This window comes from Leptonychotes weddellii, chromosome 8, assembly GCF_054177405.1.
Source record: "Leptonychotes weddellii isolate Sample4059 chromosome 8, ASM5417740v2, whole genome shotgun sequence".
Lineage (NCBI taxonomy): Eukaryota > Metazoa > Chordata > Mammalia > Carnivora > Phocidae > Leptonychotes > Leptonychotes weddellii.
In genome coordinates this window covers 103,977,306-103,989,661 of record NC_138376.1, presented here as the reverse complement: position 1 = coordinate 103,989,661, position 12,356 = coordinate 103,977,306, and the positions used below count along the sequence as shown (strand labels likewise).

The 12,356-nt window shown below is 44.4% G+C and overlaps 1 protein-coding gene across 2 annotated transcripts in view; it reads right to left on the bottom strand.

Moving 5' to 3' along the window:
* The window catches only part of MYB (MYB proto-oncogene, transcription factor), a 35,576-nt gene extending 23,966 nt beyond the window's left edge, over positions 1-11,610 (bottom strand). For both annotated transcript variants that reach the window (XM_006738181.3, XM_006738184.3), the window contains exons 1-6: positions 11,347-11,610; positions 6,867-6,984; positions 4,905-4,976; positions 3,290-3,382; positions 2,823-3,043; positions 861-1,095 (exon numbers count right to left, since the gene is read on the bottom strand). In XM_006738181.3, the coding sequence (XP_006738244.2) occupies positions 861-1,095; positions 2,823-3,043; positions 3,290-3,382; positions 4,905-4,976; positions 6,867-6,984; positions 11,347-11,369 (762 nt within the window). In that variant the 5' untranslated portion in view covers positions 11,370-11,610. The remainder of the gene's footprint in view (positions 1-860; positions 1,096-2,822; positions 3,044-3,289; positions 3,383-4,904; positions 4,977-6,866; positions 6,985-11,346) is intronic.
* Positions 11,611-12,356: the final 746 nt, after the last annotated feature.

Here is a 12,356-nt window from a genome sequence, read left to right as displayed (position 1 = left end):
GAACTACCTATGATAGTTCATTCACCTGAGACTTTTCTGGAAAGTCTGTAGTCAAATGAATGGAACAGATAGAGAAGAGTAAAAATTATTTAGCAATATATTTTGAATATAATTTGCATATGAGCTCCACATTCTTGGCTAAGTTTCACCATCTGTTATTGTTAGTTGTAAGATTAAAGTTTATTGATCTTGTCTTTATTCTCCTTATTTTTCTTTTCCCAACCATTATGGAAATTTTTTTCCCTGAATAGAAATATCTGGCAATTAGGAAGGAATCACACTGATCCAAAGGAGGATGAAAGAAGACATCGGAAAATGGTGTCACAAACCTGCTCCTGACCCAGAGTAAGGAGGTAAACATGCCCGGAAGGAATACGTTAAGACATTTCTGCTAGATCACTACCAGAATCAAATTTACAGAATCAAACTTGTTGAATTGCAGTGTCAAACAATCTCCTCTTTAAGTTTAATATTACGTTCATTTTTCATTTTGGAAGAGGAACACAACAGCTCCAAAATACATCTTCATTCCCTGCTTCTGCTTCAGCAAGAGCTTGTTAAGTAAATTTACATTCAAAAGCTAGTCTGATCTGAAGCACTTAAAATCCAACAACCTGGACTCTAGTCTTCACTGTGGGCTGTGCAACTCTTTGCAGATCACTTAACCTCCTGGCTTCTGGGGATGTGCCCCCGATAACAACACCTCCCCCTATCTACCTCAAAGGCTGTAGGTGGGGATCAAAGGGGATCATGTTTATGGAAGTTCTCTGAAAAGTATAAAAGTGTGAGGTATTATTACTTCTACCTGGAGCTAAAATCACCATCTCTCTCAGTAAACTAAATTCTCAGAAATGGCTTACATTTTGTGCTTCAGAAATGTGGTAATAGGAATAGTCATTATTCACTGAGGGCTGGCCAGCTGGTGGGAGATGAGCTGAAGGTGGAGCATGAGCAAAACCCATCAAATGGCTGTTCTTCTGGAAACTGGTGGCCACTGTTGGTGGGCTGGCTTTAGAAGACTCCTGCAGATAACCTTCCTGCTCGACCTTCCGACGCATTGTAGAATTCCAGTGGTTCTTGATAGCATTATCAGTTCTGCACAGAAATATATCACATAAGAATTTTACAAACAAAAATTTCAATTCAGATTAGAGTTAATGGACAGAAAACTGTTTCAAACAGAGACCTTTTCTTCTGGTCTTTTGGGGTTGTTGTTGTTTTAATTGCTTTAGTCTTCTGGACCTCTGAAAAATCATGCTTCCTCTACTACCTAATTGAAAATCCATAGATTTTTCTCATTACCCCATAGGGAACATACGTGGACTTCTAGCGTTTTTAAATTCTTTAACCACTTTGTTTCCTTGATAAAAGAGTATTTTCAGTGCGACCACCCTTCAAGTTTATTCTGACTGTTCATGGTCCAAGGCTCTAATACAACTTAGAGACCAGCGGTTCTAGAAAAGTGCTCCTTTGACTGTGGCTCAGCAGGGCCTGCCCACCACAACACGCACACAGTAAAGTTTGGTGAATGATAATGATGGGCTACTGCCTCACTGTCTGCTCTTTATCTCAAATGGCACTAGCCAGAAATTTTGAGTCAAAAAAAAGGAAAAAGAAAAAAAAGAAACTCTCACCTCTTGACATCCACCTCAAACTGTTCTATAACCAGAGGTGAGAATGGAGAATGGGATCCAGAAGGGAAAGATGCCAAGTCCTGATATATTTGCAAACTGCAAAGCATTTTTACTAAAGTCTTTCAATTCTCAGGAAAACAGTTTCTCAATTAAAAAAAAAAAAACAAAACTCTTTTAAGCCTCCCTTTTACTCTTTTGATGGGGGTGGGGGAACGTATGCTAAAGAAAGAGGAAGTTCAATCGCCCCTTAAATTTTTACAAGAATCAACAGCATATCCTCTCAGGCCAAATGGGAGAAAAGGCCTCTGTTCGTCAACCTCTTGGATTCTCTGAGCTGATGCTGAATCCTCCATGAGAGAGGAAATGCTCTGGAATGCCACACAAGAATACTACATCAACCATCAGAGCCAGGGCCTTCTTTGAAAGGACCCTTTCTCCAATTTTGAAGCTCAAGAATAAAATTTATTACATATTTTTTATCTTACATTATTTACATAAGATTTATAATGAGAAGTATTTTCCAAATTAAAGAAAATGTGTTTATAAACTATTCCAGTGGGGTAATTGGGACAAAAATGAGCTTCTACAGGTATCCCTCATAATGAGGTCATTTTTGTGCCTTGTGCATTAAAAGAAAGCATAACACTGACCCTATTTAAAAACCTGGAAGCAGTATGATAATTCTAGAAATACTCTATTTATTTCTTCAAAGGAAGAAAAATGAAGCCAAGTGGTATAATGAAATGAACGCTAGCAACAGGAAAATGACAGCTGAGCTTCTGGCCACTTCACCAGCTGCATGAACTCAGAGCAGCGACAGAAAGTCTATCCTCAGTTTCCTGCTATGTGTTTAGAGTTTTATAGTTTACAAAGTGCTTCGACGTTCATTTTGTTTGATACTAACAGTGGCTCTGGGAAGTAGGCTATTACTCATTTTGCAAATGGGGCAATGGAAGCTGAGGAAAGTTCAATGACTTGGCCCAGAACTCACTGTTGGGTGGATTCTGGAAGTCCTCGACCAGAGAAACGCTAAGAGCTCCTCCAGTTTTAAAACCTATGGATCTGGCATATCTAATGAAACACTTACGATCATTGGAATGTAATTCACTCACCATACATTTAAAACAAAATGTTCAATACCCACTCCCTCATTCTTCCCAATCAATATATTTTTTGACATATTATTACCGTCCAGGCAGTAGCTTTGCGATTTCTGCCCATCTGTTCCCCAGTCTCTTGTGTGCCTGGTAAATAATTCTGTCTTCCTCTTCTGTCCAGGAGGTTTTCTTAACTTCTGGATTCAAGTGGTTATGCCACCTCTCCCTACATTGTTTTCCAATTCTCCCCTTTAAGTGCTTGGCAATAACAGACCAACGTTTCGGACCGTATTTCTGTACAAGCTCTATCACCTTCAGATAAACACACAAAAATAACCTATGTTTTAATGTCATGTAATGACTCAGTGTAATCATTCTTCAGTGTTACAAGATCTTTAGAAAATGTCTAAGAATCTGCTTTCATTTATTGGAAATATGGGAATAGAGTCCTCTGCTTCCTGACACTTTACCTGTTTCCTCAAGTTGGCAAACATTCAATAAAGATGTCTTGGGAATATTCTGAATTGTGATTCACACACCAATGAGGAAAGAACTTACTCTCTGATCTTCTTCTTTGGTCCAAGGACCCTTGATGAGCTCAGGGTTTAGTACTTTCTGCCATCGGTGCTGACACTGCACATCTGTTCGATTCTAGACAAATAACAAAGCACGAGCTGTCATATAGATATGATGTGATAAGCACAGGAAGACTTTGTTACAGTATGAAACATACGTAGACAATACACACATTCAGGAACACTTAAGACACACATTCAGGAACATTTTAGGGCATGTTTGGAGAGCCTACCTATCACTCATTACTTACAGTTAAAAAACATACAAAGAATATTATCAAAATTGCATCTAAAATTAGATTTGCCATATGAACTGAAGGACTGTTATACTGTACACATCGCTGTCAATTTAACTTAACCTTATCCTCAGCCCGTGGAAGTACCTCTATGGACGAAGACTAAGACTTGTTAGTGATTCCACATGAAGGTCAGGCTTTCATGGAAACCTACTCTAAGTGACTAAAGTTTGCTTCCCATTCAAACTAAGAGACGTGCTTCAATTTAGGGCCTCGGGTATTAATATTGCAGAACAAAGATGAATAAAGAGAGGCCCTACATTACAAGAGAGTGTAATCTTATAAGAAAAAAAAAAGACAAATATATAAGTAACTAATAGAAGGCAGAATTTGATTCACATGCAAGAAGAAACCAAAGCAAAATGATATTGGGCTGAGAATAGAAGCATCTCCTTAGGAGGAGAAATTATGTTTCCTAAGGAGGAGTCTGGGAAAGCTCTTGACAGGGACTTGGGAGGATGGATGGAACATTCTAGGAGGTGACATCACCAGAGACAAAAGCCCAAAGGAGGGAAAGCAGAAATGAATTCAACGAAACCTGCTCACAGAGAGGAAGTAGGAAACAGAACCGGAGCTGTATGTTGGGGCCACGTGGAAGGACCCTGGGTGCCAGGTCGGGGCAGTGTACTTAATTTGTGAGACTCTATGTCACTGCTGTTGATTTTGAAAAGTTCAGGGATAGCTGCATTTTAGGAAGCTCCATGTGCCAACAACGTTTGGGATGGATGGAAGAGTGGAAGGCTACAGGCAGGGAAGCCAGTTAGGAAGCCACTGTAAGTGTCCAGAAAAGAGGAAAGGGGGCCGAACCTGTTGGAACAGCAACAAGGATGCAAAGAAGGGGCTGACTGAGAAAGGAATTCCAGATTCCATAGTCACTGCTTGGATGTAGGAGATGGGAAGTGGGGTAAGTCAAAGAGGATAAAACAAAATTTTCAGCCAGGGTATCAAAAGTATGGCCATCGAAATAAATAGGAAATTTAAAAGAAGCTAACTTGAAAATATCAGGAGTTTTGTCATCCTACCATATAACAAGTCATCAGAAAGCTAATTTACATTATCCTAATAAATAAAAAGATAAAACAAGAGGCAAAGTTTAAAAAAAAAAAAGTTGTAAAAATCCTTTAACAATCTATTTAGAAACCCCAGTTATATGCATTACAATATAAACTATAAACTATAAGTTTGGATGAGGCAGTTCTCCCCCTACTTCTTATATATGAGCGAATGTGTAATGTCTTAATGTCCTCTCCCAGGACATAAATGCTGGGTTCCTTTTATAGAAAGAAAAAATTACAAACTTACCGGGAGATAATTGGCAATAACTTTCCAGTCATCTGTTCCATTCTGTTCCACCAGCTTCTTTAGTTTTTCATCCTAAGACATTTAAAGTTAATCCTAGGATATCAGTCATTTACTGTATAACTTTATTCAATTAAGAGTAAAATGGAGCCAATCCAAGAATCCAATCCAGAAAAAAACCCTCAAAAATATCCAAATACAACAGATATTAATGTAATATACTGGTTTAAAGCATAGATATATTTAGAGTCTGACAGACCAGAGTTTGAAACTTGACTCAGCTATTGACTAGTTAGATGGGCTTGGGTATATCATTTTGCTTTTCTGGGCCTTAATATTGTCTTCTATGCCGTGGGAGTGCTGATGTCAATGTGGTTTTTTGGGGATTACATGAAGTAGCTATGCAAAACATTTAACATAATGCCTGGCTCACTGAATGTTTAGTATATGATAACTATTAAAAGTTTTGCTTGATGGGAAATAAAATAATGAACTCCAATGTTAGAGTCGATAGACATTTAACTATGACAATAAATAGGATCTTGAGTAAGAAACGGTTCAAGTTCTATTTTAACATTTAGCTAGTTCAACCTCTTTCATGCAAAAAATGGAAGATCACTTTTTAGATTAAATTTGAAGGCACGGATAATGTGAGGCGAACGTGATAACCACTACACTACGGAAACCCACTGAAGGCACAGATAATGTAAGAAAATAATTTCATTTTTGCATCAATATATTCACAATTTAAAGGAGGCCAAACTTATCAGAACACTGAAGACATGAAACATCAGGGAGAAATCTTTCAGTTCACAAGTGTCTTTCTAAACACATTCCTTCAAGTGAAAAAGAACCCCCACGTTTTTGCAAAGGTAACTTTCACACACAACGTGGGTCCTCGTAGGACACAGACACAGGAATTAGGAAACCAGTGTTAACAACAGAACTTCTATATCTCTCAGGATCATCTAAGATCACAACCTCCATAGATAAACTATGCATTTCCTATGGAGCTGACTGGCAATCCCACCTGCCTATCAAGAGGGGCTCTGGTTTAAGTGAAGTAGGGTAGAATGAAACAGAAGAAGAGTTAGTATCATTTATTCTAACGTAAAATCTTCTAAAATCAGTTGCAAATTTTTTTGAAAACTTTAAAGAAAAAGCAATTTTCCCCATACATTAATAATTTTGCTCCTTAAGTATTGTTCCATTTGTACAAAGATCAAGCTTTTGATAAGCTAGCAGAAAAAGAAAGGTGGGAAGAAGACACATCTCCATCCATCACTGAAAGCTGTTAGAATAGACATTCATGTATATGGCTCTGTGAAATATACATCACAAATGTTAAATCCATTATGACAAGATGAGTTCTGTGAGTATTTTGTTTCATACTTTTGTTTTGGGAAATAGCAATTCATTCATTTGCACAGAGAACACTTATTAATATCTTCCTTTGTGTCAAGCGATCCTGGGCTCAGGGAACACAAAAAGGAACAGACATTTAGCCCTGCCCTCAAATTTGTTGTCAGTCTACTGGGGGAGGCACTCATGTTACAGCAGTCATAAGTAAGAATGTGTATCCAATGCCTGGAGGATGCATCCGACCTGCTGGGGAATCCAGGGAGGACCTCACAGAAAAGGTGATGTCTTCACAGGTGATAAAAAAGTAGTAAGAAGTAGTGCAGCAGAAGGACAAGAACAGAATAGGCAGAGAGAAAAACACAGATGAAACCTAAAGTGAGAAGGAGGGGACATTCAAAGAACTATGAAGAGTTTCGAAGCAGATGGTATAGTGTACACGTTGGGGGAGTGGTGAGAGGTCAGCATGCTGCCCTGGGCAGGCCAGGGTAAGACTTCAAAGAGCCAGCTAATGAGTTTGAGCACCTGTAGTTTAGTTGAAACATTTTTTTTCATAAATTGATACACCCTAGGTTTGTTCCACGTTTTGATAACATGATTAGTTACCTCTTCCCTGGTCCACCTAGTTTTCCCCAAGTGACGCTTTCCAGACTTAGGCAGCAGCCCATCATAGTCATGATCACACATCTCAATGTCTTCATCATCCTCGTCACTACTGTATATGCTGCAGAAATAAAAAATGGGCAGACGTGGGCTGAAACCAGAAGACTTAAACTACTGGGTAGCAAAATTTACATGAAAACTCAATCTTTTCAAAGGTTATGAGGATAACATTTTGAAAACTTGCACAAGATTGTTTTCTGCATTCTGTTGCTCTAGTATTGTAAACTGGTTCTGCTGTTAGTGGTATCCACAGATACGGCCAAGGACCTGGCACTTTCTTATTGCTCTACATGTTTAAACCTGCTGAGACTGTTAGGCCAGTGACAAGTTACACATTTGGCAACCTTCCAACCAATGAAGGTTTAAGTTGAAAACTTAATGTTAAGGACAATAGAAGAAACAAGAGCCAATTTCCTTTATATAACCACACGCTAAAAATCTTTGGCATACATCACATCATTTAAATACTATTTCTCCACAACAACAAGCAACTCAATGATGTTACTCCAATGGGGCTGGTGTTTTATTAAGAGAAAAAAAATTCAAGAAGTAATACGCCCAACAATACAATTATAGTCATCCCTTAAAGATGAGAAGATTAAGAGAATGTAAAAGGAAAGGATTTACAAAACCCGAGGAAGGATAAGGCCATCGAGTGATCAGACTGCTTTGTACACAACATTAATATCCAACAGATCAAAACTGCAGGCCAGTTGATCCAACTTGTGGCCCCGATGACAACAGTCAGTTTCCTAAGTAACTAAATGAATAATTAGGCCACTTGGTAGTCACACTCTTACTTACTTTTTTGGTTGTTGTTGTTTTTTTTTTTTTCCTATTTCTGACTGAATGGTATTTGACATCTCTTAAGATGTACCTAACTCAAAACTAAGGGATTCCCCCAAAATGCATTAGTGTTTTGAAGAGAGCCTTTTCTTTTACCTAGTAGACCAAAACTCTGAATTTTGATGACTTTTGAAGTAATTCTACACTTAGTGTTTATTAATCATATACCAAATAGATGACAGTAATGTTAACAGCCAGTAAAATTTATAGTTTACTTTTAGTTGTAATTTTACTTATAAAACATAAGATATGTTATCTTAAATTCTATCTTAATATAAGATATTAATATAATATAAATGTGCCTTAAATATCTTAGACTCTTAGAAACTTCACTAAAAATTTTCATTGTAATATTGAGAAATCCACCAAACTGAGAATAAAATAATGACACAGAGCAACATCATAGTGCCAGTTATGATTTTTACACAGGTTTTGTCTTCCCAAGCTAACTTACAAGTATATATTACTCACCCCTTACAAGTCAAGCAAAAGTGCTTTCCAAAAATCCTGAATTTGAGGTACTTATAATTTAAAACTATTATTTTGGGCATAAACTGTAAGTCCAGGATGCATGGTGACAAGTAGGATGTGATCCAAACTCCAAATGCCACCACAAAAGAGATCCCTAAGCTGTATTTCTCTAAGCTGTATTTATAATCTACAATCATTTTTTATTATCTATTCTTTTAAACAACAGTGTCATCCTGTTCCCCACTGTCAACAAGAGGCTCTAAACAACTGATTAATAAATACAATAGATTCCCGCTAATAAAAAAACACAAGCATCAGAAGATAAATATATACATATCATAATCCTAGAGCTGTAGGTCGGCATCTTTCAAAAGATTCACAGGGAACTCCTTGGAAAGCCCCCAGATGAAGTGGCACCCTTATGAAATATCAGAAAAGCAGGGTAACCTGAAAAAGGAGTCACAGATTCCATTTACTATAACGTTTTAGGTTTGGCCGGATCTGGAGATTTTCAGAAGTGAGAAACTACATTTTCCAAACTAATAGTAATTGGGCATCTTTCTCCTGGAAATAGCTCACCTCTCAGGAACAAGCAACAAATGCGGCGGCCCATAGGGGGCAGCCAACGTCAGGTGAGAAAGGATAGGCATCAAACAGGACTAGAGTTCTGGAGGCAAAGGTGCCAGTCCTAATTCTGCCTCCACTTCCCTGAATGACTTGGACAAATCACTTCCTCTCTCTCAGGACCTCAGTTCCTCGCCTTTACCTAAGGGCTTGGATTCTATTAGTGAGGTACTTTCCAGGGCTAATAAATGATGATTTCACGTCTTCCTGCTTCTTCAAAATTCAGCACAGAAGCAGAGATGAGCAAAACCAGAGTCTTGGGGGAAAACGTGGTGTGGGACTTCTGCAGGTCCCCATAAGGGGAGCAGGGCGAGCCCAGGGCTGCTCATAGTCTGCTCCTGGGACCATCAGCAGGTTTGGCACCCGGGCGAGCTTTTGAGCTTTGCAGGCGATGCCCTCGCTCTAAGTTGTCCCGGTAGCCTAAATTGCATGACAAATGTCTACTAAGGACCTGAAATAACTTTTCCTTTATCTGCTCCGACAAGCTCTCAGACTCAACAGTCAGAGGACTTTCAAAGGTTGATTTCAGGCTTGATGCACTCGACTCCCACCTGCTAGACCTGGTGTGGTTACAAGAGTACAACTATGAATATTACATTCTGTCAAGGAAACAAACCGTGCAAAGAAACGAAAAAGAAAAGAGGTGTTGGGGGTTGGGAAGAGGGAGGTGAGCGGGAGGAAGTGTCTTGTGGCCGCTACTGTGATTCTAGAAAAGGGGTTCAGACTCATTTCGCTGACCTGGTTAATAATCCCTGCCAAGCTGACGCTCGCCCAGCAAGAAACGGCTTTGAGCCCGCAGCCGGGTTTCTCTTCCCCCTGAGGCAGGTTCAAGGCTCCCGCCCCTACTGGCCGCCACCCTTCTCCGCTACCTGGGAGCTGCAAGGAACCTGCGCGGCCCCGCCCCACCCGGCCAGCAGAGATCGCGGGGCGCGGAGTCTCCACGGCGCCTCCTCCCAGCACCCCTTCCCAGCTTCCTTCTCCTCCTCCCAGTTTCTGCTCTCAAAAAAAAAAAAAAAGGTGGCCTCCGCTGTTAAGTCCCAAAGGCGAAGGTGAAACCACTTCAGGGGCAGCACCCCGCCCCGCGTGGCCGGGCCCTGGGCGAGGCCTAGGGAGCCCAGGCACCCCCCCCCCCGCCCCCGCAGGTCGTCTCCCTTTTTCTCCGGCACCCAGCCATGCCTAGGCGCTGCTCCCTGCCTGGCCAGGCCCGGCCGGAGGGTGCAGCTGCACGGCCCAGGCCCACACCCACGCTCCTTGCAACTTCCTAGCGCTGCGCGGGGACAAGCGACAGCCAGTTCAAAAACAAATAAGTACATGAAAAGCAAACAACCCGAAGGAAAGGGGTTGGATTTGCTTTGCCTCCAGGGGCTTATACCAAGAACCTCTGAGCGAGGGTCGGCCCGTCACCCGTCCTCCTCCCGGGCTAGCTAAGGCGGCGGGAGCAGGGCGTGGAGAGGAGCGGTAACCTCAGCCGCGTCCACGTGTGCGCGCCACGCCCGGACCTCTTGCCCCAGCGAAGAGGGATTGCGTCCCGGTTGCGCGGCAGCGGCCTTGGGTGCTGCGCGCCTCCGTCCTTGTCCGTTGAGTGGCAACCGTGACGGCCGCTGAGCTTGTCCCCGCACCCGGCGGCCCGCAGGGAACTCCGGCGCGTCCAGTCCGGGAAGTCCAGAGACCAGAGGAAGCGGGAGCGCCAGCGACTGACAGTTCGGACGAGCATTTCCCTCCTCCTCTCCCTCTTCCCCTCCGTGCGGCCACAACGTGAGGGGACTTCACCCATCATCCCGCCGAGAGCCTCCCCAAGTGCGGGGACATGTGCAGCGCGGACGCGTGTGAGTGCGTGTGAAGTGCTTGCATAAGAAATAAAAGCCTCCCAGAGTACTATGATGAGAGCTTTCAAAACCAGGGCTTAAAACAATTTGCCAATGTAGAGACCCTTTTCCTCCCTAAAACCTTCCTTGCAGCCGCCTGTCAGCTGCCGCTCTTCTTCGCCTCCATAAAGAATGAATGAAATTTAAGGAACTACCTGCAGCTACTAAACAATCCGGCATTTTCCCTATATCTGCCATATGCTCTGCACTTCCAAGTCCAAACATATCGCAATGCATCCACCAATTACGCTGCGACTCCCTCGCCGACGCCCGCGGCATCAAGCCAGGGACCTAGTGGGCTCCCCGGGGCTGGTGGGCACCTCTCTGGCCCCGGCTGGAAGGGGCTGCTTTTTTTGCCCCCTAGAGAGAAACGTATCCCCGCGCAACTTGTAAAACGAGCCTCAGGGCATGCCTCCTGACGTCCTGATATATTTCCCGCATAGGCTCTTCCATTCATCAGTTTCACTCGCGGCTTCTGCTGCAGAGGCAGAGGCTCTAGGTCCTCGCAGGATCTGACAGCCCCACAGAAGATCCGGGAACGCATTCCCACCTGCTCTCCGAGCGCCTGGTGCCCCGAGCGCCCCTGCCCGCGGCCGCCCGTCCGGGCTCCCCGTTACCTGTGTCGGGGTCTCCGGGCCATGGCGCGGCGGGCGCGGGGCTCAGCTGGGAGCCGCGGGAACCGCACGGGGCTGCCGCCTCCCGCTGCCCGCCGCCTGCCTGCGTCCCTCCCCGGCTGCGCAGCGGCGTTCCGCACCGCCGGGGCGAAGTTTCTCAGGAGAAAGAGGAGGAGGAGGAGGTCGCGGAGGAGGAGGAGAAGGAGGAGGAGGAAACAGGTTGATATTAAAATGTAAACTCTGTAAACAGAGATGCCATCAAACAAAGAGCTTTGGACACTCCCCCTCCCGCCAAATCTGGCGCCCCTGCAGTGCGCACGCGCCCTGCCCGCCGCCTCCGCGGTCGCCTTGGCTGCCGCCCGCCGGGCTGCCGGGCCGGCCGGGCCGCCGCTCCCCTTCGCTTCTCGCGCCGCCGCGCTGCGCCTGGCGCGCCGCGAGGCCCGGACGGCGCGCGGGCGGGGAGCCCGGGGCCGGGGAGGGGCGGCCGGGGGCCGCGGCGGCGCCTTTTCTTGCGCAAACCCCGCTCCCGGGCTAGCGCCACGTCCCGCTGCTACCGCGCCCCCCCCTCGGCGGCCGCGCCACCGCCGCCCCACTCGGCGTGTCCCAGGCACCAGCGCCCGAGTTCGCCGGGCTCTGACTCACTGTCGTGGGGGCTGCAAGGGCCGGGGGGAGGGGGAAACTCCTGCATGGGGGATTGGATTTTAGGCAGGGTGTAAAATTCAGCTCTCTGGAGATGGGGGAATGGGGGGTGGGGAGGAGGAGTAGGGGACGGGAGCATGTGTTTTCACGGGACGTTTGGCTGTTTTTTGTTTTTAATATCTCTAATTTAACTTGTTAATGACAAAGGACACTTAAATCCAAGTGGGGCTGCAGCTATCACCGCTCCATATGGGGCATCCGGGCGGAGCTTTCACTCCTCTCCGAGATCCTGGAGCCCACACAGCCCACACTCTCCTCGGTGTTGTCACTAGCACTTCACTCTCACCCGGGCACACGCCCGGCCCCACCCACCC